This window comes from Rhinopithecus bieti, unplaced genomic scaffold, assembly GCF_001698545.2.
Source record: "Rhinopithecus bieti isolate Rb0 unplaced genomic scaffold, ASM169854v2 scaffold_20101, whole genome shotgun sequence".
Classification (NCBI taxonomy): Eukaryota; Metazoa; Chordata; class Mammalia; order Primates; family Cercopithecidae; genus Rhinopithecus; species Rhinopithecus bieti.
The window spans coordinates 1,483,041-1,510,319 of NW_016810242.1; the positions used below are offsets into that span (position 1 = coordinate 1,483,041).

The 27,279-nt window shown below is 41.1% G+C and overlaps 1 protein-coding gene across 3 annotated transcripts in view; it reads right to left on the minus strand.

Moving 5' to 3' along the window:
* The window catches only part of ASTN1 (astrotactin 1), a 312,931-nt gene that overhangs the window by 66,888 nt on the left and 218,764 nt on the right, over positions 1 to 27,279 (minus strand). For all 3 annotated transcript variants that reach the window (XM_017891701.1, XM_017891700.1, XM_017891702.1), the window contains exons 12-16: positions 21,956 to 22,122; positions 18,705 to 18,899; positions 16,649 to 16,776; positions 8,705 to 8,809; positions 6,604 to 6,792 (exon numbers count right to left, since the gene is read on the minus strand). In XM_017891701.1, the coding sequence (XP_017747190.1) occupies positions 6,604 to 6,792; positions 8,705 to 8,809; positions 16,649 to 16,776; positions 18,705 to 18,899; positions 21,956 to 22,122 (784 nt within the window). The remainder of the gene's footprint in view (positions 1 to 6,603; positions 6,793 to 8,704; positions 8,810 to 16,648; positions 16,777 to 18,704; positions 18,900 to 21,955; positions 22,123 to 27,279) is intronic.

Here is a 27,279-nt window from a genome sequence, read left to right on the forward strand (position 1 = left end):
TCTATATCTCTTTACTGGTTTCTCATGAAGTAAGAAAATATAAAGGATTCATTCCTTTAACAAAATGTGGATGTTAATTACATGCCAGGCACTGTGTCAGGGATGAAGACTCAAAGATTAATAAGATGTGGTCATATCGTTTTGTAATTCCTCCTAGACTTCAGTCCAAAGCTCAGCTTTCTGCAGATAAAAAAGTATGTTTTCCTTTGTTATCAGTTACCTCACTGATACAGTTAACTCAGGATAACATAAACTTTCAGAATATACTTTTCAATCTTTTAAACGAGTTTTATTATAACAGTGGCAGATGCTTGTGGGAAAAGCCATTTGGAAGTTTTTAGTCCAAAAAATAAAAGTCCCTCATCCATATCTCTAATCTTGGAGCAAACAGATAATTTATTTTGAGATTATATGGTCATGTTTCTCTATAAATATGCATGTTTGTATGTATGTGTATGTTATATAAATATACACACAAACTCATATACATATATAACATACATTATATATAAATATATATATTTTTAGAAAAAGGATAACATAATTAAATATATATGTATTTATAATTTTATGGAAAGACCAGACCCTAGTATATCTATTCTTCTAAAGCTTGCTTTGTTCACTTCCATTGGCTAGGAATAGACTATCTTTGGGTGGATAGACAATAAACTGGTAGCAGTGGTTGCCTGATAGCCTCTAGGGAGTGGAATTGGATTACTGGGAAATAAGAGTGGGAAGAAGATTTACTTTTCATTTTATTCTATTTTCTGCATTTTGATTACTTTAAATAAATAAACTTTTGAAATTAAAAAAAAGAAATATGGTAAATACTGTCAAGTCTATTATTATGGAAGACAGTCGTGCAGGGAAATGACAATCCAGGGAAATGTGGAGAGAGCTGCCAAAGAATCCATATGAAGAGCTGTGAGAGCATAAAATAGGCAGCAGAGAACCCTGTCTGAGTGTCAGGGGAAGCTTGGTGGGAGTGATGTTGGAGCTAGCTCTTGAAGAGTGGGAAGGAGGAGATGGTAGAATGGAGGGCAAGTTAGATAGATTGAGAATCACATGCCCCAAGTCTTGGAAGTGTGAAAAACCTTGATGCCCTCTTTCAAACTAGGGAAAGCTTAGTCCTGGACCCACGATGGGGCCTGACATTTGGCAGGGTATTATTTAATTATTTAAGGTCTAGCAATTTATAGAACTTTAGGAGGTGAAAGAAAAATGCAAGCAAGAAACATAAACCATAGCCAGGAAGACTAATATGTTGATCCTCAGGGCCTGGAAAGAGAGATAGATGCCCCCAGGAATTAGGCAACAGAACAGACACAAAGGGACAAGAGAGTTTCAAGTGGAGGACAAGAGAAGCATCCAAGAAAGAAAATTTCTGAGTAAGACAGAGTAGTGGTGGAGATGTCAGAGAGCAAATCTGTGACCTTGGATTGAAGCAGGAAGGAAGTCTCTAGGGACCTAAACTGTGCAGAGGCAAATGAAACGGTTTAGGATTGACAGAAGATAACCTTATGTCATTAGAGTAGAGGGTACTCGGGGTAGGTAGCAGTCAGTGATGCAATGGCTGGAGAGGTGAGAGGGGGTGGTAGGCTGAAAAATGGCTCGCACAGTCCTAATCTCTAGAACCTGTGAATGGCAAAGGAGAGTTTACAAATGTCATTGAATTAAAGATCTTGAAATGGGGAGATTATCTTGGATTATCTGGGTGGGCCCAATGCAATCAAAAGGGTATTTATAAAAGGGATGCAGGAGGAGTCAAAGTCATAGAGAAGGCTATGTGGCTCAGAGACTGGAGTGATGCACTTTAAAGATGGGGAAGAGGCTGCATGCTAAGGAATGCAGGTGGCCTCCAGAAGCTGGAAAGGACAAGGCAAGGGATTCTTTCCTAGAGCTTCCGGAAAGAACGAGCCCTGGTGGTGCCTTGAATTTAGTCCAGCGAAACTGAGTTTGGACTTCTGGCCCCCAGAACTCTAAGAAACATAAATACGTGCTTTTTTAAGCCACCAAGTTTGTGGTAATTTGTTACAGCAGCCACAGAAAACTAATACAGGGAGTGCAGTCAGTTGTTCGTGCTGAGAAGGCAGAAAGGAGTTACTGAAGGGTTTCAAGCTGAGGAGTGATGTCATTAAATAGCATTTTAAAATAACAGACCAGGCACAGGGGCTCACATCAGCAATCCCAGCACTTTGGGAGGCCAAGGCAGGCGGATCACGAGGTCAGGAGATCAAGACCATCTGGCTAACACGGTGAAGCCCCATCTCTACTAAAAATACAAAAATTTAACCAGGCATGGTGGCAGGTGCCTGTAGTCCCAGCTACTCAGGAGGCTGAGGCAGGAGAATGGCATCAACCTGGGAGGTGGAGCTTGCAGTGAGCCCAGATCGCACCATTGCACTCCAGCCTGGGCAACAGAGCAAGGCTCTGTCTTAGAAAAAAAAAAAAAAAAAAGGATAACAGACGGTGAATTGTAGAATGTAGAATGGAGTGGAGTGGCAGGAAACTGAAGAGGAAGAGATACATGACAGGGTGATTGCAATAGTTTTTGAGAACCTTGAAGAAACGGAGAATGGGAGACCCTGTTGAAGACATACTTAGGTGGTGAAAAGGACTTTGTAATGGTTTAATGTGGAGAGTAAAGAGGAGGATCAAGAAGGAATCCTCACTCCACACTGTGACCCATCAATGGAGTTCACAAATCTACCATAGTGTACTTATGGGGAAGAGAAAGCATCCATCATTGAGGTGCCTGGAGAATTTCCAGGTAGAAATGCTAAACACTCAAGAGCAAAGGAGGTTTCAAGCCTCAGAAAAAAGGAGAGAATTAGGAGCGCCAGTGGAGGTGGCTGCAAAACGACAGTGCCCAACAATAGGAGGGAGAGACTCACTAAGGACAAAACCCCGTGAAATGACCAAGATGAACATGGTTTCTTTAGAGGAGTATGTGCACAAAAAAAAAAAATAGAGAAATAAAGGCCAAAGATTTATGAAGAAAATCTGGACAGAATTACATATGGGGCATCAAGGAAAAGAGGATTTTCAAGAAAGCTGCCCTGCTCAAGAGGGACATAGTCTTCTGCTGAGATACATGGGATGGTCACAGGATTGACATCAGGGAATCTCCAATTAAGAAGCCATAGGGTAGATTTCCTTCTCCCAGTGTTGTTTCTGTAGAGCAAAATAGCTGAAAGTGATCATTTGAAGAGTGAACTGGAGGTGAGGAGGTAGAGAAAAGAGGTATAAACTACCCTTGTAAGAAATGAGGTGCTAATACATTGAAAAGGAACAGCGGTAAAGAGGGGGTGCATGTTTATAAAAGGATTATATTTTTAGGAAGATACAAGGTTGCAGAAGAGAGAGTTCAGTGACTGAAGAGCTTGTAAAGATCAAAAAGGAGGAGGGTAATGAAGGAGTGAGGTCTAGAGGAAGCAGGGAGGGATGGGTGCCAGCACGCAGGTGGAGAAGTTAGTCTGGAGAGGAAGAACCTCCTGACATTTTCTGTGGCATGTGGGCAAAGAACGATGGGAGAAGATATGAGTAAGGTTAGACATGGGGACGGGAGGTTGAAAATTTCATTTCTGAAATGCTTTACTTGCTCTCTAAAAACAAATTAAGACAGAAGCCAGGTGCAATGGCTCATGCCTATAATCCCAGCACTTTGGGAGGCTGAGGTGGGTGGATCACCTGAGGTCGGAGTTCGAGACCAGCCTGACCAACATGGAGAAACCCCGACTCTACTAAAAATACAAAAATTAGCTGGACATGGTGGTGTATGCCTGTAATCCCAGCTACTCAGGAGGCTGAGGCAGGAGAATCACTTGAACCCAGGAGGCAGAGGTTGTGGGTGAGCTGAGATCGCACCATTGCACTCCAGCCTGAGCAACAAGAGTGAAACTCTGTCTCGAAAAAAAAAAAAAAATTAAGACAGGCTTCATCAGACTTATCTTGAGCAAGATGATCCTCAATGTTGGTATGGCAAACCACATAGTGTTAGCATGACAAATAAGTGCCTGTTGAATGGGAGGTTGCCTTCTGAAGATCTGGCCCAAAACACCCATCTCTGAGTTTTCCTCAGTCAGGCATAACTAAAGCAAGTTACATATCTGCAATAAAACCCAAATGGAAGTCACCACCTCAAGGGGGCTTTTACACCATTACTACCACCATCACCATTGTCAGTGACAACAAAGCAACAGCAACAGCAAACACCTTGAGTGCTTACCATGTGCTTGGCTCTGTGGTTCTGTGGCTCCGAGAATTTAAAGTTGCATAAGGCAAAAAACCTACTCATGAGAATTCTATGACTTTGTAGAGAGAAGGGGAGACTTTTACCCAAATACCTAACCTGAGAACACATCCCATGTAAAGGAAGATTCATAAGGATTCCTAAACTGTCGGGACTGGAGAACTAGAGAGGGCATTACAGATGAGGTCCAGATAAATGATTGACTAAAGCAATATCACCCGGATGACTCCAGACTTCCATCCTTAAGTCCTGTGCTTTTTCCATTTCACTTCACCCTGGTAAACTTCCTTTCCTATTCAATCCATACGTAATTTTAGGTATCTGGTCATAAGTACAGAAATAAGAAACAGAGAAACTCATTTTACTAGAAGGGTTTTCAAGTCAGAGCAGGCAATAACATGTAATCAAAGGACTCAAGCCCAAAAATAGTGTCCCTTGCATGTCACGGAAGGTATAGCCCTCGCAGCACACTTGTCACTCCTAGGGTAAAGTTCCGTTCAGTATCAGCCCTCTCAGAAAGCAGGACAGAAGAATATCTCCCTTTGTCTTATGCACATATCATTCTTCATCAGTGACATTCCCTCGTGCAGCATTTGGAATAAAAGGAAATGGATGCCAAAGGAGGAGAAATATATTTAAAGAACCAGACTAAAGAACAAAACACATAAATCCTATAACTTAGAGGTAAGTTTTAGGAATGAAGGTGGTAGATAGAGATTGATGTAGACCTACTAAAATGTTTGAATGTCTTTTAAGATTAGTAACAAACAAGGAGCTTAATATAGACCGTATTTCAGAGAACCAAAGTCAACACTTAGACTGTGGCAAAACTAGCTCCTGAGCGGCAAGAGAGGGTTGCAATCAAGAAGAATAGGGCATAATGCCAAGGCCGTGGACAGAATTCCCTCTTGGATTCAGTATTTAACCTTAAGGACATTGCATTGCTTGGGAGAGAGGCAAGGTCTAGAACCAGGAGCTCTTGGTAGGGTCAGAAATCTGAGACCCTGGCAATCCTTGAACCACTGGCAAACAGAAATAGAAGAGGATTCAGCCCTCTGGTTCGGTCCTTGGGCTCTGGCATGAAAACATAAGAAAGCTTTGCCAGCTGGAACTGGTAGTATCTACATTTGCTTATATTACATTGCTCTCTTGGCAAATTGGAATCAGAACAATGTTAAGATCCTGAAGTTTGAAGAGATAGCAGAAGCCTGTGGTTGTGTTTCTGAGTTTACAGAAACCAAGGCTTGAGGGGAATGAATGACTGCAGCCACTGTAGCCCAGACACAAATCTCTTGTTTCTTCTGGGAGAAAGTGCCCAGCCAGAGGAGAGACCATCATAGCTCTGCTACCTCTTGAGCAAGGGAAAACAGGAATTTGTGTGGAGCTCAGAGAACCAAGAGCACCTCAGTCACAGAGACATACTTGCCCCTGTGGCGGCCCTGCTGACAGTAGAGGTCCCTTGTCTCAGAGGAGCCCTGCCTTGGTCACTGAGTCTTAAGATGACCCATTTCTTGAGTTTTTATTGGGCTAATTCATCACTTGCCCTTTAGCAAGTCCCATATCCACAACTTGGCCTCATCAGAATGCCATGTGGATAAACCCAAGAGAAATTCCATGAATGGCAATTCTAAAGCAGTCTTGGTTGATCAGATACAAATATACTGGCCACTATGTCTGCTATACCAGAGAGTGAATCAAGAAGGTATAAAAAAATTCCAATTTCTTATACTTACTTGAACTGAATACTAACTTGCTGTCAAGACAGTAGACAAAGATTTGTTTTTGAGGCTGTTATTCAGAGCTATATAAACGCTTGGCCAATAGAGATTCCCTCATAACACAAATCAGTTGGAAAAATGAGCCTACGCAGAGGGCAGGATGAAGCAAGAAGGGGTTTACTATGTATGTAGCTGCTATAAAGGGATTCCAGGCAGAGTTGGGTGTGACTCCTGGAGACTGAATCATGCTCTCTGCTTCTTCTCTCTTACTTACAAGCAGTAAGTACAAGCAGTAAGTAAATAAGTACAAGCAGTCTGATACTTTGTCCTCCCTAGGGTAGCAAAATGGATGGTGGCTGGCAAGAATCTTTTGAGGACTCTCTCTGTGATAACTAACATTGTAAGCCTACAGTTTTGACCCCATTCTGCATCTAAAATTCCCTAAACACTTTGATTTTGAGATTTGGTTTTTGCAACCAAACCTTGGAAATGTTCAAGATGGGCACAGAGCATTGTGGGAAAATCTGAGTAAGACCCGTTATTACAGACTCCTTAAAATCGGTCTTACAGATTGTATGCAGGCAGCCGGTACTGATATGAGGTATGGAATTTGCCAACAAGCATGCCACTCACCTTTACTGATGTCTTCATACTCCAGCCAGAGTCGCCGCTGCACCTGCTTGTTTGGGTACCAGATAGAACAGGACTCCTCAAAGCCGTAGATAGCTTCCTGGATGTAATGGTTGCCGAACTGGTCCAACAACGCCACAAAATCTGCACGAGATGTAGCCCCATCCAGCGAGTGGAGAGCATTGCTGAGGGCTATGGAGAGGCATCACCCAAGGGTAAGAATGAGGGCTCACATTTTGTGTATACAGATTCCCAGGCAATTCGGTCCCAAACATGGAAGTGCCTGTGTGGCTCAAAGTGATGTGGGAGAGCTAGCTAGAAGCGTCTGGTGAGTGTTTCCATTTAGCTAAATCAGACATTTCAGTTCCTAAGTGAGTATCTTTTAAGCCAGTTGGTTGTACTAACTTTGTGCCAAGTTAAGCAAAACGTTGCCAAACCTCTACTCCTGCCCCCTTTAAATCAATGTTTTTTGTTTTTTTTTTTAATCACAGGTCTTGACATTAAATCAATTTAGTGAGTTCAAATAATGGCATTTGAAAAAAGCAGAAACAATTAGCATAGTCTAAAATAGAAACACAAATACCAGTCGAGAACATTTCACATCATGAAGATAAAGTATCGCTTCATGAAACTTCTGTTGTGTGCATGTGGGAGTATGTGTACGCACAAGGTCACGATACAAAATGTGTTCTAACTGTGGGTAGTGATCAAAAAAGGCAATTGCAAAATACTGCCTTCAGACGTAGACATGGGCAATGAGAAGACAATGACAGAAGAAAGGAAAGAAAAGTCACTAATACACTCCTATTTTATTGCAGAAATTCTAAAATAAAAGGACTGGGAAATGACAAATGGAAAAGAAAACTTGTTAGCCTCCTCTCCCCCAACCCTGCAGGCAAATCTTGGATTTGCTGTCTGTCTTTAAGAGAATTACTGTATATCTGTCTGAAAGATGGCCTATGGTAAATTTTCCAAATCCAATCACCTTTTGGATCTGGCTAGCTTTTAATGATCTCCTCTTCTACATACCTGTCTCCTATGAAGACAAAGTCAAGTCTAGTTCAGCTTGAGACTTCAAGTGCTGAGAGCCACATCACAGTGACACCATTGTGTGATTTTGAATGGCACGTGGCAACAGCGATATTTGATTGTTAACTCCTGACACACATAGCATCTGTGCTGGGTGTACACTGACTATGGAAATGGAGTAAAATCTCTAATATATTTTTTCCTAGAATGAAAAGTAGCTTAGTTCTTTCTAGATGTGCTGCACCAGAAGAGTTTCTGTCAGTAAGGTCCTCATCCCAATCAATTCTTGCCAAGAACTCTTTTGTGTTAAGAGAGAAAAAGTTCTGAGTCCCCTGTGTCCTATGAAAATGTGTTATATTCTTAATGCATTATCTTTATGCACAAAACTTTACCCTTTGTGAGTTTCTGTCTCACTTAACTTCATAACTTCTCTATTTGTCCTCTACCATTTATCTTCCTCCCATTGGCCTTAAGGATCTACCTCCCTACTGCTGACTCTAAAACCCTAAGTAAGTTTAGAACTCACTACTCCTTAACTTACTAACTATACAGAGTGAGCTAATATCTATTTCTCTCTCTCTCTCTTTCTCTCTCTCTCAATCCCTCAGTCTCTTCATTTCACTCACTTGCTATTTAGGAGTGTTAGGCTGATTTCTGGTTTTCCTTCCCTGCTCTTTCTTGCTCTCTTTTTTTAGTTCATTGTATGGAGTCTCTAAATTACGTTCTTTGCATTTGGAATGCTTAATTCTGTCAATTTGTGAAAAGTCTGCTTTTATGTATCCTCTCCACAAACTGGATGAGCCCAGGAAAAAATCATACCTTCATTGGCTCCAGTCTTGCCCTTTCCTTCTCTTCTGTAGTCCAAGATAACATGTGCAATGTAATCTCTACTTAGAAAAGAATCCGATTCTAGCCATCTGCTCTTTTGGATAAATCTGAGTAAATAGCTCTCACACCTCATGTAGTAGCTACATTTTAGGCTGCATCTTCAACAATGGGACCAAAGGCTTCTCCCCTTGGAAAGGACTTCTAAGTTCCAGAGAAGGTGGGCAGGATAGGCCGCAGCAGTGCTCACCCGGAGAGATGGCCACTTGGTTGAGTTTGATGTGGTACATCACAGACCGGACCTTCCAGTGCTGTAGCACAGGGTACCCAGACACTTCACTGAAGTTCACCATCCCTAAGGACAGAAGAGATGTAAGCTCAGTTCTGAGACTGATTCATAAGTCCCAAATCAAAACACATGACCCACCTCTATGAGGAGAAGTGTTGTAATTGTGAGAAAATGATTAAATGTTCTTTGATGAAGAGAATTTCTGGAACCACAGTAACAACAGCTATCATTTATTAAACCCTTACTCCATGCCAGGCATTTTGCTAAGCACTTTGCATACATATATTAAGCCATTTGATCCTTGTGGGAGAGTTGTTATTATTTGAATTTTTTAAATGAGAAAATTGAGGCTCTAGGCTGGCTATGTTACTGCAGTAGGTGGTTTCAGAATGATAGTCACTTTCATACGCAATAACTTCTTGTTCTCAAAATGTGACTATCCTCTCTCTGGCTAACTGGCAAATAGACTTTTTGGTGCCCAGTCATTTTGTCTGTAAAGTGAGAGGCTTAACTGAGATGACCTCTTGCTTCCTTTTCAATTCTGATTCCTACCAGCTGTATGATTTGGGGCCATGCAACTCATTTGTTTGCATTTTGATATCTGAAAAGTGGGGATAATAGTATTCATCCAATCTACTTTACAGGCAGGTTGTGAGAACAATACAATTATGGGCATAAAAGTACTTTGAAAAAAGATAAGATCCCTAAGACACCAGGTAAGCCAGGATGGGGCTCCAGATGAGTCTGAGGCCAGGCGGCAGTTCTTACTCATTCTGCTATGATATCCCCATAGCAAATTTATATTAAACCCTAGGCTTACTGTAATACACCCGATTTTACTCTTTTAATGGTTGCAGTAATTGACTCAGCTCACATACCTGATAACATTGATTTTTCTGTCTCATTTAACTGATTTGTGTTCAGTATTTAAGTTTTAATTACTCTCAGGCTGATAATGCTTATTTCTTCTTTACCAGAAGGAACAGTATCAGGGTGACTAAATCATTAAGTGGCAGGAACAGCCAAATATTGAGTGCCATCTCTGCGCCAGACATTGTGATAGCCATGTGTTGTCTCATTTCTACTAATGGAAAAACTGAGGCTCTGAGAAGTTAAGTTAGTTGTCCAAAGTCACTCTCAATAAACACAACCTTACAGCCTCTTAGTGATGTTATTAATAGGCTGTTCTTCCTTGAGTACCTTGAAGGAAGAGTGTCACCCTGTTTGAATTCTAGCCATTACTATAAATATAAATGCTACTGAAACAAAATAATAAGGTCATAGGAAAAAAGTTGCCTTGCTAGGTTTAGAAAACCAATTTTAGCTTTATTTCTATGCTTAATCTTTGCTATATATGTAAGTTATAGGAATATATACACACTTGCATATGTGTGTACATATTTATATATATACAAATATGAGAGCAATATATAGTACATTTATATATATTATGCATAGAATGTGTGGTGTGTTTGCATATCTACAAATATAATGGCAATAATACATATGTAGTGGATTATCCTGCCATTTTGACCCATGTTTCTTTCAGGCTAAATCAACTAATTTAATACTTAAACTGGATGAAGAGTTGGTAGGATTAATTAGCTGCTTGTCAACCCTGATCAAATTAGGTGAGTAACTGCCAAATTTTCATTTTTGTGTGAATCATATGGGAATAATTTTTGGTAAGGCAAAAGTAAACAGGTCAGGAAAGGTGCTTAGTGAATCAATTGCTTAAATTTTATCTTAGGCAATCAAAGGTAAGCTACCTGAAACTAAGAGAAGGTTTTTAGTATTCTTTTCTTTCAAATATTCTTTTAGGGCGTTAATCTTTGTGACTACCAACAGTCATACTACTACATACTTTGGCTTTTAACTTTCACGTTAACTTCAAAAGCATACAAATGGAATTCTAACTTTATAAGTTTAAGACTTCAGTCACATGCTTTAAAGGTACATTTTATGAGAGCATAAGATGTACATGATATGTAGAACTATTTAATATAACAAGTATTGTCTAATTAGGTCAGCTCAACAGCTTTGCTTTTAGTTTGAAAAGTTTATTCATAAAAAAATAACAAGCCCACTAAATAAAAATTTTTTAAATTATTAGGCAAAGCCACCTTTAATTGAATTATTACGTAGGGGAAAAAGAAACAGGAAAGAAATCACAAAGCCTGAGCTCTAAGGTTGGCTGTGATGCTGTAGTAGGTAGTTTCAAAATGACAGTACTTTCATACCCATAACGTCTTGTTCTCACAACCTAACTATCCTCTCTGGCTACCTGGCCCAGGATCTTTCTGTTCCCAGTTGTTTCATCTGTAAGGTGAAAGTTTTAGGTGAGATGATCTCTTGCTTTCTTTTCAGTTTGGATTCCTACCAGTTGTATGACTTTGGGGAGGCCACTCATTTACTTGTGTTTTCATGTATGAAAAGTGTAAATAATAGTATTCATCCTATCTACCTTACAGGCAGGTTGTGAGAACAAAATAAAATTATGGGCATAAAAGTTCTTTGAGAAAGCTGGGCGCGGTGGCTCATGCCCATAATCCCAGCACTTTGGGAGGTCGAAGCGGGCAGATCACTTGAGGTCAGGAGTTTGGGACCAGGCTGGCCAACATGGTGAAATCCCATCTCTACTTAAAAAAAGAAGAAGAAGAAAAAAAAAATAGCTGGGTATGGTAGTGCGTGCCTGTAGTTCCAGCTACTAGGGAGGCTGAGGCAGAAGAACTGCTTGAACCCAGGGGTCAGAGGTTGTAGTGGGCCAAGCTCATGCTATTGCACTCCAGCCTGGGTGACAGAGTGGAACTCTGTCTCAAAAAAAAAAAAAGTTCTTTGAGAAAAGAGAAAGTATCATACACATACATGGCCTCCATAATTTTATCATGATCACCCTCCTTACCTCTCTCTCATCATACCTAACTGCGTAAACTTGGCATTTCTTAATTAGTGCTTTTGTTAAAACTTCCTGGGCTTTTTAGTCCAGAACAACAGAGAGAAGATAAAATAAAGAAACAAGCACAGATGTTGGGTGGGGAAGAGGGGTAGGGTGCTCTATATCCACCCAGAATGAGCCAAACAACTGAACTCCATTACTTAGCTGATCAACATTTCTCCTGGATGCATTTATGCCATACCATAGTCAGGGAACAGTTACATAACTGTTCATGCTTAGAAGGGTTTTTCCATGCCTACTTACAGATAATAATTCCGTTAGTTAAAACGAAAGGGGTATTTTAAAATATATATTTTCTAGGTGAGCCATATGACATACTTTCTCAAGGTGCCCTTGACAGGCAGTCAGTGTCATGCGCATATGTGTGAAAAGACCACCAAACAGGCTTTGTGTGAGCAATACAGCTTTTTAATTACCTGGGTGCAGGCGGGCTGAGTCCGAATAGAGAGTCAGCGAAGGGAGATAAGGGTGGGGCCGTTTTATAGGATTTGGGTAGGTAAAGGAAAATTACAGTCAAAGGGGAGTTGTTCTATGGCAGGCAGGAGTGGGAGTCACAAGGTGCTCAGTGGGGGAGCTTTTGAGCCAGGATGAGCCAGGCACAAGATAATGTCATTGCTTAAGGCAAGAACCGGCCATTTTTACTTCTTTTGTGGTGGAATGTCATCAGTTAAGGCGGGGCAGAGCATTGTCACTTCTTTTGTGATTCTTCATTTACTTCAGGCCATCTGGGGATATATGTGCAAGTCACAGGGGATGCAATGGCTTGGCTTGGGCTCAGAGGTCTGACAGGTTCCATTTTTTAAAAAATTTTATTATTTTGGGACACATTTCTGCTGAATGACTATTTTTCAAGTAATATCTCTGACTATGTTTTCTCAAGAAAAAAACACTAATTTTCCTACCTATGCTTGAAAAAAGAAGGACTGAAAAGACTTTACAGGCAATATTCAAAGCAAGAAAAGAAAGAATAAGGAAGAAAGGAAGAAAGGCAGGAAGACAGGAAGGGAGGGAGGGAGGGAGGGAAGACACTAGCTTTTTCTTGTTATTTTATCTGAAATGTCAGGGATATATGTATATTGCCCCAAAGTTCTAAAGCCAAGAGTCCATCCCCTTTGGATGAACTTTAAAAAATTCTAAAGAGCCCAGAGGTCCAAACCTTCACATAGATTTAATGACTGTGGCACCCAACAGGCCTATGAATGCAGCCAGCAGCCTCCTCTACCTCCTCTGGACTTCCTTCCCTTTCTCAGTTGAAAGACTGAATACACAAATGGACAACAGCCAGATTATATATAAAAATAGAACTCTGATTCACAATCCACAGCAACCAGCTCAGAAAACCAACCCATTATCTAGAGTAACCAGCCTAGGAAGTCAATCTACTATCTGTAAGTCAGACTTATAGGAAATTAGACCACTATCGATAACAAACAGCCCAAGAAGTCAAAAAATAACCGCTATAACAATTGACACCAAACAACCCAGACTTGATGAATAGCTGACAACTTCCCTATTTTTTTCCCAGTTCCACTTAAGTCCAACCAGAGAAAGTACAATATGCACCCCTAACCAATCACATAGGATGCTCACTTCTAGTTAAGCCACCTACAACTTTCTCAACCAACAGCTCCAATATGGGCATACTTGAAGACTTTCCTTTTTTCTCTCTAAAGCTTTTCCACTCCTGTGCCTGCCTTTGAGTCTCTGCCAAAATACAAGTGATGACAGCTATAGCAAGCCTCCAAATAAATAGCCTTTGCCTGTTCTTATTTGCTTGGTCTTTGTTTATTTCCATACAACATGTAACACCAAAAAGTCCTGTTATTTTGATGAAGAGGGAAGCCAGCAGCAAGATAAGACATGTAGTTCAGTATTTTCCACTGTGTTCTCCAAACTGATAATTCTACAAGATAGAAATAGGTGTTATGTGTGAAAATGATTCTCTAGTTAAATGGACTTGGGAATTGCTGGCTTAAAGTGAAAAGGATTTCTTTACTGCAGGGCTTCTAGGAAACTTCTCTAATGTTGAGGTGTTGTGTATTGCTGAGAGGAGGATACTCTTTCCAAACATATTTGAAGGCAGAACCCATTTATGAATGGAGTTATGACTTTTCATAAGAAAAACAACAAATAAAAAAACACGCTTGGAAATGCTGATATAGAAGATTCTTAAGATCACTTTAGCTCTAAAATTCTCTAAACTAAATTTATGGGAATTATGACTTATAATAGTAGATAGAGTGAAATGATATAAGATTCCCTGTATAAGTCTAGGAAAGATACAATTAAAATGTTCCCAGAACTAGAGTTAACATGGGGAAGATTTGGCCAAATATCTCTTTAATAGATTCTTCCAATTATTCTGGGCTTTAAAACAAACCCATTCCCTGCTTACATCAAAGGAAATATGTGATCTTGGCTTAACTGGTACCACTTCTTAACAAAATAGGTTAAAACAAACACAAGGTACAAAAGTAGCCAGGTCAAGATTCCCATACATTTAGCTTAGAGGATTTTAGAGTTAAAGTGATCTGAAGCTTAAATTTGACTGCCTCGGGACCATCAAAATAAAAGTGTCCCATCTGGGCATCCTTCTATTCCTTTTACCTTCAATGGGCCAAATTAGGAGAGGACCAATGGCATGTGGAGGAAGAAGTTTCTATCGTGAATGAGGACCAGGTTTAGATCTTTCCTTGTTCCCACAGATGGGGAGTCAACCACATGTTTTTCTGATGTTTCTCAGCTCTATCCACCCTCTCCTCCCCAAAAGCTTCAGGTAACATCCAGGACTTTTTCTGGCTATCTCATAACTGAAGTAAAATCTCCTCCCTCCACCATAAGTTATATTGTGAGAGAGGTGTCCTGCAGATCTTTAAACAGAGCCATGTATATTATTACCGGTGTGTCACCTATGCTATGTATGTACCACCTCACATGTCTTCAAGGCATTTTACACACACATGCGGAATGTGTCTGCCCAAACGGTTTGGCAACAAGGAAACTAGATTCCCTAATGCCAGAGATGCAGGCTTTAGAGATACGTCCAGAAGCTGCAATTTAATTTCTTCAGATGTGTGTATGTGTGCATGTGCATGTATGCATGTAGTATTTCATAGGGTTACTGATTTTGAAGGATTTATTCTTGGTCCAGAATATATTTGTTTTTTCTCTTGCTCTTTCTTTTCCATAGGGCAGATATTACTTCATAGTTTTCATACTATTTTCTTTCTTCCTTTAAATATTTATTTATTCAACACACATAGATCTCACTATGGGTAAGGAACTGTTCTAAAAACTTTACAAATATGAATTTATTTATTCCTCATATCAATACTGTGAGGAAGATAGTATTAGAATGCCCATTTTTATAGGTAAAAGAAATTGAGGCACAGAGAAGTTAAGTAATGTGTCCAGATCATGCAGCCAGTGATGAGCTAAGCCTTGCTGACCGGCTCCAGAGCCGAGGCTGTTAAACACTATGCTATATTATATCAGACAGACCTACATTGCATCCCATTCAGGTCTAAACTCATATTTTTAACATAGCTTGATGCCTGGAAGAGACCTACCCTTAGCTGAACTCATTCTTTAGAAAAGGAAGAAAAAAGGAGAGAAAGGTGTGAAAGGAAAATATCTTGGGCCCCCCAAATCACTAAGCTAAAGGGAAAAGTCAACCCAGGAACTGCTTAGGACAAACCTGCCTCTCATTCTATTCAAAGTCACTCCTCTGCTCACTGAGATAAATGCATATCTGATTTGGCTCCTTTGGAGAGGCTAAGAGAGGCTAACCAGAAACTCAAAAGAATGCAACCATTTATTTCTCACCTATCTGTGACCTGGAAGCCCCCTCACCTCTTAGAGTCTTCCTGCCTTTGCTTCCAGTTGTCCCACCTTTCCAGACCAAACCAATGTACTTCGTATATATATTGACTGATGTCTCATGTCTCCCGAAAATGCATAAAACCAAGCTGTGCCCCAACCACCTTGGGCACATTGTTGTCAGGACGTCCTGAGGCTGTGTCACAGGTGCACGTCCTTAACCTTGGCAAAATAAACTTTCTAAATTAACTGAGACCTGTCTCAGACTTTCCGGGTCTACAAAGGTATAGAATAAGGAAGACAGAATGAATAGGGAGAAGAGTAACAGAGAAACATACAAAGCAATCAGTGGAATTGAGCTCATGTCTAGTTTTCTAGCAAGTGTTGCCAAATCTCAGTCAGCTGCCTCTCATTAGTCCATGGGACACCTTGAAAGTCTCTTCCTTGGCCCAGGAGGTGCCAGCTGGGGGTCTTCAGAGGCACAGGCAAGCATATCCAGAGATTCCTGCCTCTTCTAATTAATCTGTGTGTTTGTTTCATCATGAGTCTGAAGGAAGAATACTGCTGGGCTCAAAACAGTACTGAGGGGCAGGCATTATTATCCCCACCTTATGATGGTGGACCATGAGACCACATGAGACTCTATCGTCTAATGGCACACAGCTAGAAAGTAGCAGAGATGCAAACCCAGGGTCATGTGACAACAAAACTGTCATTTCCTATTTCCTCATGATGGCCGGTAAATACTTGCCAGGAAACCCAACAGTAGCAATGATGGATATTGAGGTGAGAGTAGCAATCTAGCTTCTCTCTGCCTCTGTGACCTGGTCACTTCCTCTAATCCCCCAAGAACTCCCAGCAACTATTATCTTATTTGTTTTCAATGCATCTCTGTGAAACTAACAAGAAAATACACTATTAGGAACACTTTGCAGGAGATTATACGATAATATCAACAATTTTATTGAAAAATAATCCTACCAGCATTCAGTTCTATGGCTGAGCTTTTATTGTGTATCAAGGAAATCACTGGCTTAGAAACCAAAGTAAGCGAGGTCAAATCTTAATTTTATGAAACTGCAGGAAGCTGCCTCTTTGTGCCAGTTGAAAAAGGTGGAGAAGGCACTCACCAGTCAGGAAGTCAGGGTCAGGGGTGGGCTCCGAGATCTCCTCTAGGCATTGATTCTCCAGGGGGACAGTGGCCACCACAAGACCATCTGGCAGTTGCTGGTCTAAACCACGAGCAAAGTTGTTTTGCCTAGAAACAGGGTAGACCTTCATTTCTGAGTGTTCAGGTGAACCTGACTCCTTCCTGAGCATTTTGGTTTTTTTGTTTTGTTTTGTTTGAGACGGAGTTTTGCTCTTATGGCCCAGGCTGGAGTGCAATGGCATGATCTTGGCTCACTGCAACCTCCACCTCCCAGGTTCAAGCAATTCTCCTGCCTCAGCCTCCCAAGTAGCTGTGATTATAGGCATGTGCCACCACACCCTGCTAATTTCAACCCACAATGTAAAATTATTATTTTTGGGGGACATTGTCTCACTCTGTCACCCAAGTTGGAGTGCAGTGGCACAATCATAGCTCACTACAGCCTTGACCTCCTGGGCAGAGATAATTCTCTCACCTCAGCCTCCTAGGTAACTGAAACTACAGGCATGTGCCACCACACCTGGCTAATATTTTGCATTTTTTGTAGAGATGGGGTTTCACCATGTTGCCCAGACTGGTCTCAAACTCCTGAGCTCAAGCGAACCACCCACCACCTTGGCCTCCCAAAGTGCTGAGATTATAGGCATGAGCCACCATAAATGGCCTCCCAATGTAAAATTCTTTCTGAACCAAGAAGTTCCCCTCACCCTGAACCCCACTGTAAATACATGTCAGGAGTAAGACGTAATGGGTATGGTTGGTGGGGTAAGGGCTGGCAGATATGGGAAATAAACCAGTTGAAAAGATCTACCAAAAGGGTAAAGAATACGCTTTCCTCTTTCCCAATTCAGTCCCTACTTCCTGACCCCCTCTCGACAAGAACTAGACATAGTCTCATTTCTAGACTTCAGTGAAGACTTCAGCCACCACTACATTAGTGATGACACCTCACTTCTTGCCTTTGGCAAACCAACTCCCAGGCTAAAAGGGGAAATGTTAGTAATGTCTCCTGTCTACAACAGAAAAAGCAGCTGATTCCAAAAACTGTCTTGAAAATTTACTATCAGTTGCTCATAAGAGTCTAGGCCCAGGTTTCTGTCAACTGCTGGTCCATATCATAATACTGACATCCTCCTCCTCTTCCTCTTCTTCCTCATCATCATCTCCTGGAAAATATTTCCCTGTAGGTTCTAAGAAGATATATTTAAAGAGTCCAAGGCAGAACAGGGACAGGCATTGAATGGAGAATCACCTAGAAGTATTCTAAATCAATGATTTGAAACATTTGATTCTCAGGATTCCTTTACACTCTTAAAAATAATTGAAGGCCCCAAGTAGCTTTATTATATTTATATAAAAAGGCCCAATTATGTCTATCAATATTTACAATATTGGAAATTAAAATAGAAATTTAAAAAATTTATTAATTCATGTAAAACAACAACAATGAATTCATTCAATATTAACATATTTTATAAAACATGAGAGAAGTAATATTTTATATTTTTTGCAAATTTAAAAAATATCTAACAATTGAAGATAGCTGGATTCTCACATCTGAATTCAACTTACTATAATATCTTGTTTGGATTGAAGTATGGGAAGAAAATTCAGCCTTTCTGTAGTTGGAAAAGGTAGGACCTTCGATATACCTTGAGAGGGGACCCTTAGATATCCTTAGATTACACTGTGAAGACTGCTGTTCTAGACTGACTCACACACTGATGCTTCCATTCATAGGGAAATGGAGCTTAAGCATTTTCGTGTGGGCTTCCATGCAAAATCTTCCAGTCCCTGCCTGGGCAAAGTAAAATCTCATTTAACACTTTACTATTAACCCAAGCTAAGCATGGTTCTTGGATTCCGGAAGAAGGAATGTATTCTTGGAGAAGACCAAGGGCAAGAATGTAGTCGATCCCTTTAGGCATATCATATTTACCCTGCTTCAAGATATAAAGCTTTATGCTAGTGCAAAACTCTTTAGAGAAAGTCCACCAACAACCTTGAATAATCACTTCTATGCATATGAGGTTTACCTGAATGTTCCTTTCAGCACCTGTCCAGCAGCTACTTCCTTGGAATGGTTGTTGTAACCAAAGAACATCTCCCCAAAGAGGGTCTGGTTCATGGGAAGCTCCCTGCTTTCCCCACAGTCACTTCCCTCTGGACAGGTCTCCGTGATGAGTTGGCAAGAGCGTCCATCCACACCAAGCTTGTAGTCCTCGATGCACCTAGCACAGAGGAGAGCTCAGTATAAGAAGTTATTATATCAGTGACCCATGCAGGCAAGTCAACCCCTGCATTGGAAGGAAATGCCTTTGAGAGCATGTTGGATCACCAAAGATTAGATTTCCAAATTAGATTCCAATTTGATTTTGACTCATTGGTTTTTTAAGCCTGTAAACTGAGGCTTCTTTCGTCATGTGATCAGACTAAATCTCTCTCCTTTGCTGTGCAGACAAGTGCTGTCAGAACTTTAGAGTGCCCTCTCCTCTAATAACTGTACAGTTTCCCAAATAGGTCAGGGTAAGAATCACTGAAGATAAGCTTGCAAATGAGTTAACACATTTAAATCCAAGATATTCTAGAGCTTTTCTTAAGAACCATCTACATGGTCAGACCCTGTACTTGCTTGGAGGCTAATTAGGCAGCAAAAAGAAAGACACTGTGCTTAAGAAATTAATAACTTTCTAATCTGGTCCTGTGACAAGTCAACTAAGAAATTAGAAAGATTTATCATCTCCTGGCGGTGTTCTGTTTGAATGTATCCAAACACGATATCAACCCATAAAAACTCCTCCTCCATTAAGAGTAGCCTTCCTGAACTAAATAGACCCTAGGGCACACAGTGTGAATGCCATGTGCACCATTAACCAACAACTGCCTCCTTGGCATCCTCCTCATTAGGATGGAAAAGCAACATCAATGTTAGTAAATATGGGTCAGCAACTGATAAGTCATTAATTGGACCTTATTTGCAGTTATAGTGAGAAGAATATACATTTGTTAGCTAAAGTAAGAACTTCTTTCATAAGGCTGTCATTAAAAAAGAATATTGATTTAATTTGGGTCTCTCATTAGACATATACCAAATTTAGAATTTAAAGATGCTCATGATATTAAAGCACATCATTTATTACTATCCACAGCCATTGTTACAATAAGATAAAGAACTCTGTCTTACGTAGAGGAACAAGGAATAATACAGTGAGAAGCAATATTGTAATAGCAGTTACTTTGTCCTTTACAGGGAAACCTTGGGTCAGCTGATTAACCTCTCTGAGCTTCAGTTTCCAAAACTGTAGAAAGAGGAAAAAAGTAGCTGCTTCACTGGGTTGTTGAGAAGATTGAGAGACTGCATGTAATGAGCTTATGCAGTGCCTAACATATAGCTAGTGATCATTAAATGTTGTTATCAGTAGCAGGAGAGGTGCAAATGAGGCCCATGTTCATGCAACTTTAACTGCTTTTTCCATTTCCCATTTATATATTTGTGTGAACAGGTGTGATGAGAGCTCTTTAATTATAAATGTATGTGATTTGGTCTTTATACAAGAATCTCAAATCAAGGACTTCTTTGGCAGGCTATATATATACCTTGGATAGTGCTAAACACATGGGTGTCTGATTATTATTGAAACAGGGAAGAAATCCAGTCCAGGTACTACTACATTAGTCCAGGAAATAGATGTGACTCAAAATTCCCAGAGGATTCCATGGCACCAGCTTAAATCTCAGACAAGATAGTGAAGTGGTTCCTTCCTTGAGCAATAACACAGTGTTTCTAGGAAGAATTTTGAAGCTGTCTGGTTCCCTCTCAGTCCATCTTGAACATCTGGACAGCTTCCCCTTTTATGCTGCCTCATCTTCCTCATTCTCCTGACCACGTGTCCCACTGTAAACGCCTTTGAGGAGAGAGATTGGGTCGGGTATCCTGTTCTTTTTCCTACACCTGACACCCAAGTGTCTCTGTGCAAAGTAGGTGTTCAAATATATGTTTATTAAATAAATACATTTATGTAACTTTGGCTGAATTAACCTCTATTAATTGAAATGGGTCAACCCTAATGATAACATTACAGAGAATATTAAGATACAGAGCAAGCTTCCATTTATAGTATGAGAGTTTACAAGAAACTGAATATGAAAATGGCTCAGTTACAAAGAAATAAAACGAAACACAATAAAATAACATTACATGATTATTCAGCAGGCACTGGCTTTGGGCAACAATCCAGCCTAGTTTTATGACTATAAACATTGATTTTCATTGCAAGCCTATCAGACTGTGAGATCCTTGAGGGCAAGAACTATGTGTTATTTATCTTTGCAGCTCAGTGGTCGGCACAGTACGGGGCATAAAGTAAGTTCTGTCTTTAGCAGGCCGGAAGAGAGAGGGGAGGGGAGGGAGAAGGGGGAGAACAGAGAGTGGGGAAGGCTAGACAAGCTAACTATGGCTGTAGAATAGATGAATCTTTGTTTACTTTATAAATATAGCGTAAAATGTCTTTAAATATAATTCCAGTCAGCAGTGTAAATTTAAATTTTTAGAGAACCACAGAACTTTTAAAAAATCAGGGAGGGCCTGAATCTAGTCCTAATCTTCTCACTCACCATCTTCCCAGCTTTGAGGGAGTCACTTAACCTCACTGTGCATTAGTTTTGCCATCTGTAAAATGGGGTTGCATTGCCTGTCCCGCTCCCTCAGAGAGTGATCCTGAGAAGAGATGAACTGAGATGGGTGGGAGAGCCAGTCTGCAGGAAAGGGCTCTTCACCCAGAGGAGTCACTGTGCCTTAGGAGGAGTGGCTGCACACAATGCTAGGACTTTGGGGCCAGAATTTAAATAAGTTTCCATTTGTCCAAAGACCAACCCCTTTTTTGAGAATTGACTAGTTTTGCACACTCTTTCCCAAGTTTTAAACAATGAAAATCTTTTGTCACAAAACAGCTAATTAACATAGCCTTTCAAAACACAACTTGGAAAATGCTGGTTTAATTGGAGAATGATTTAAGTAAACCATGTAGTTAACTTCCCCTTGCAAGTAAATACCCCAGACTCAGTTTCCCCATCTATAGGGGTTGGACTAGACTTAGGTCCCAACCAACTTTAAAATGTTCCCCCTCGACTTTAAAAATGTTCCCCCTCCAGTCCTAGAGGCTCTTTCCTCAGAGACTAAGGGATGGCCTAGGGTGACCTATTCACTCACATTTCCTGGATTCAGCATTGAAAGTCCTGCGTCCTGGGGCAAATGGACGCCGGGTGGCCCGCTGGCAGCTCAACTCACCCACAGAACATGAGGATGTTGTACAGGGTGGGGTCGTCCGGGAAGGGCGCCATCTGCTGGAGGCACAGCTGCTCACAGCCGCCGTTGAAGCCGTCCGAACAGTCCACCCCGATGTGGCGGTCATAGCAGCCGGAGCTGTCCTTCATGGGACTGAGTCCAGATGGGCACTGGCACAATCAGAAAGCATCCATGTACGTGGGTGAATTGGAGAACTGAGTTCTCTGGGGACTGAGTGTAACCACTGACACCAGTTTGTAGCACTCAGCCTTGAAACTATTAACATTGGCAAGTAATCCACGAATTTCCCACCGCGGCGGACTTCTTTTAAAAACAAGTGACCTTTTATGACACCTTGCTTCTTCTCTCTGGACAGGGATCACACACATTTGCATTCAAGACACTTCCTCCAAAAAGGCTGGAAGAGAGCATTGTAGCAAGACACAGCTGAGGTGTGCTGACTTCCCAAATGGGCCTCTGGCTAGCAGGAAAGTGGAAGTGATGGGCCAGAATTAAAATGCATTTGCAAAGATTCCACTGGGCTACAGGAAGGGAGTGCTGCTGTTTGGCCTTGGTATTAAGAGTTTTTTAAATGTCTAAAGCCCTTTGTCAACATTGGTACCAAACAGCAGTGTTGGGGGGAATGGACTGAGCCAGGGCTTCCAGCCTGAAGGAGGAAGTGAACTTTCCCTGTAAGCTTGGAGGGGGATTGCTCTCATAGTGGGAGTAGCTGTATCATCACCTCCCTGTGTCAGGGACGCTCTCTGGAAGACACACAGACAAGGGTACCTACTATGTGGTCACCCACAGGTGCTGCACTTGGGTTTGGCTGGATGCTTTTAATGCAAAATATTTAGCTTTTCTGCACTACCTTGTCCTCAGTAGTATACTCCCCAAGAATTATAGCAAAGAGAAAATCTAAGAAGAGACGTCTTTTCCCAGAAGACAAAAGGACTTGGTGAGCAACTGCAGCACTTACCCATCACCTATTATATGCCAGGCAATTGTCTAACGCACTCACTAACTCATGTGACCCTCACAACACCCTGAGGAGGTAAGCAGTATGATCATCCCCATTTTACATATAAGGCAACTGAGGCACAGAGAGTTTCACTTTCCTAAAGCCACATAGCTGCTCCTGGCAGAACCATGCTTGAACCCTTTGTCGGTTGGCTGTGGAGTCCATGACTTAGCTGCTTCATCATTAGCACACACCACACTCAGCCATTTACACAGTAGTCACAGTTTACTGAACACTTATGAGGAACTGGGCACTATGCTTAAGTACTTTAGGTATTTTATCTCACAATATCCTATATTATCCCTATTTGGAGATAAGGAAACCATTAACATTGCCAGTTAATTCACAAACTCTTCTCATTGCACTGGGCTCTGTTTAAAAGTCAATGACCTTTTTCCCCATCCTGTTCCTTCTGCTTGTGCAACAGATTCTGTACATTTGCATTAGAGCCGATCCTTTCTAACAGGCTGGAAGCAGGTAAATAACTTACACAAGGTCAAGCAGCAAGAGTTGGGCAGAGCTGGGGGTCTGTCCAGATCTGACTCCAATGCTGGGGCTTTTAATGACTATGCTATATACATACCGTCAACAAGTTAACACACTCCTCCAAAACCAATACCAAACTAAAACAAAACTTTCTAAACTCAATGAAACACAGTGTTAAACATCTCCCCTCCCTCCCTACTGCCTGGTTTGCACTTTCTCTTTGCTGCCAACCACCTTATCTTAGTAGCCCACAGCTGCTGCAGGTGTGCCTCTGAAAACTCACCTCTCCTTCCTCCTCTTTCTTAGTTGAAGATCATCACGAGGCAGGATATGCACTGTTTGCTAACACTAATTCTGTAATTTCCCAAACAAACGCCCCTCTGTGGGCCTGCCAGGCTCCCAGCCTGGTCCATCCCCCTTTTTCCCCATGAAGGCAGCTGGAGTGCTGGAAGGTGACAGCATTTAAATAAATTTCCAAGGGCTGCCTCGTGCTGTGCAAATCCAGCTGTTCCAGATGATGGTAAACAAGCAAATGAGGCAGCTGAGGATTGCACCCCATGTTTTGCTAGCCTCCCACTAATCATATTCCTTGGCCACCCAGCTGTTAGGCCAGATGTGCCACCAGAAGGGAGCTGGCCTCAGCACTGTGCGGCTGCCCATGCATGAATGCAGGATGGAAACATGGAAGACATGGAAGTTTGACTGGAATTGAATGGGCTGCACTGGTTGCCATGAGTTTGGTTTATTTTTTCCTCCTTCTAGACAGCTTGCTAGAAGCCATTAAGCAGATAAAGTCAGTCCTCCTTTTATTCCCACCCCATATGGTTTCAGCCCTCGTGCCAGCTAGCTACCTCAGTCACTAGCCAGTACTTTCCATCTTTCCAACCAGCCGCTTTTTTTCAGAGATCTCCTTCAAGCATGATTTTTGACAAAGACTTTGTTAAATGAAACCCCAGCAGGCTTTGTTTCAGAATTCCAAAACCACATCTTGCCTGACTTTAATGTCTAGATGACTACTGCTATCCCAAATTGGACCAGCTAAAATTCATACTCTCTTAGGAAACTTGAAGAAAACACAGTTAGCTGCCTCGTGCAGGTTTTTTTTTTTTTCTTTTCTTTTCTTATCAGTAAAACCAAAAATAGTATAACAGCTATCAGGAATTAAGCAATTCTTTGTGTAGAATAGTCTACATATATTATCTTCAACCCAATAACACAGGTACATTTTGTCTTCCACAATTTAAAGATGAGGAAAATTAGACTCAGAAAGATGAGGTAACTTGCCTAGGGTCACAGTGGTGGAAAATGGCACAATCAGACTTTGGGCCTAGATTGCCTATCCTGAAAGTGTGTGTGTTTTCCATCCACTCCGCCATGCTGCTTCTCTAGTATGATAAAATCTGGATTCATGAGAATCCCTAAAGAAACAAAGTCAATGTGTCAACAAAACAAAGCAGTCCTATAGATTTGTTGATCGCTTTAAGGAATTCCCAGAGTATATTCTGGGGTCAATTACGGATTTGTAGGTTCAGCCTAGTATTTTCCTTCTCTTTCTTTTTTTTCTCTCTCTTTTCAAACATACACACACACGTGTGCGCATGCATGCATATACACACACGAAATACTATGAGTGTAAATATTTTAGGGCAAAACATTATAAAATGTCCAGAGTGATGACCTTGATGGTGAGTCAAGATCCTCAATCACTGAAAAAGATGCAATTATCCCTACTGCACTGGAACTTCCTTGGGCTGCAGTTCAGAGTAAAACATTTTAGAAAGATTTCCAGAAAAATAAAAAGGCTAAAACCCAAAATAATTTCCTTCTCAACCTTTGGGAACCAGAACACACATTCTTTAAGGAGTTTCCTATGGTATAAATTTGTTTTTTGCCTGAATCTTCTTTCTGCTATTGCATCCACATTCTGGGTTCCCTCAAAATCTATAGCTAAGTACAAGGAAACCAGAGTCTCCAAACCATGCCCTTCTTCCTAGAAGTGTTTGCTGCCAGAGTTCTGTTGTCAGAAAGAAATCCTGCCTCCAGGAGACACATGCATTTTCTGTTTGCAAGAGCTGGATATTCTTTTCTCCTGGCTGTGGACAATCCCTCCATTTATTCCTTGAAAGAGAACTGTTTGCTCAGGAGAGATACCCAAGGTCATATATTAATCCTTCTTTGCATAGGTTATATTTAGCATTCCCAGGGACTTTGTAAACTACAGACTTAGGAAGAAAACTCCATTTATTATGGCAACAGCCCTCCCCTATCAAAAAGGTTGAACAAATGAGCTCATATTTCAGTGACCCCTAAAATACACAAGGTTAATCATCTTTCATGAGATGCTCATGGCTTCTTGACTTATTAGTGGTCTAAGGCATAATTTGTTAATGAGATTAAAATGATTTTTCCCATTCAATTCCTTTTCTTTGTCATCTTTCCCCTCTTTTCCTACCAGTGATTTTTGGTTGATTAATTACTTAGGAGGCTGGTCAAATCTCACTAAGACTCACTAAGATGCATACTTCCATTCTAGATGATGAAGTGGGTGCTCTGTTGGGAGACGAGTATGAGAGATAAACACATGAACATATTCAGGGCCTCTGGAAGAAAAGGGATAGATTCCTGAAGCTGAGTCTGCCTCGCCTTACCTTAGATGATTCATAAGACATGCAACTATAATTCCTACTAGAAATAGGTTCTCTTTTACTGGATGGCAACCTCACTTCTTTCACAAATAATGATTCCCAAACTTTTTGATGGGCTCTGACATGCAGGCTCAAGCCATGTAGGACTTCTCCCAAGGGGAAAAGTTTGATGGAGTTAAATTTATATTTCAGCAGTGATAGCTTCCTGCCTCCATTTCTCTGGAAGCCTCTGAGGCACACTCCTGCTTACTGTCCTACAGAGGGAAAGAGAGATGGTAATCTGTGATGGTCTCCACACATCTGTGCTCTAGTAGAGGTGAAATGACACATTTCCTGGGAAACCATTGTAGACAGCATGTGGAGGGAAGGGCAGCAGGGTCACTGGGTAATTCAAAGCTCATTAGAGCATAATGCTCTGACAAGGAAGGTCGTGTGTTCAATACATGAGAAAGCGGGCACCTGACTTCTCCCCTTCCATGGCACAGCCTGCTCACCTGTGTACATTCTTACATCTTACAAAGCTAAGGCATTTTTTGGCCACTTTCAGGATGAGTGTGAAGTTAAAGAAGGAGCATTAGAGCATGGGTTTTCCTCTTTTTTCATTGTATTAGAAATTATTTTCAAAGATTCAGACAAAATTTTATATGAAACCTCAGTAGATAGACTTGATAAGGGTGACGATATCCTGGCTAAAGCTCAGAGCAGGGAGGCTGAAGTCCTGCCAGCCAAGCCTGTTCCAATCCCCACTGCCATCTCCCATGGATGCTCCCTCCAATGATGTCCCTGGCATAATCCTAGAAACCTGGAAGGTATCACCTCACATGGCAAAAGCAACTTTGCAGATGTGATTAAATTAAGGATCTTGAAATGGAGAGATTATCCTGGATTATCTAGGTGGGCTCAATGTAATCACAAGAGTCCTTGAAAGCAGAAAGAGGAGGCAGAATTAGAGAGAGGAGGGGATTTGCTACAGAAAATGGTCAGAAAATGCACTGTTGCTGGCTTTAAATATGGAGAAGAGTCATATGCCCAGAAATTTGGGTGGACTCTAGAATCTGCAAAAGGCAAGGGAATAGATTCCCCCTAGAGCCTCCGAAAGAATTGCAATCCTGGTGGCATTTTGATTTTAGCCCAGTGGGCCCATGTTGAATTCTCATCTACAGAGTTGTAAGTCA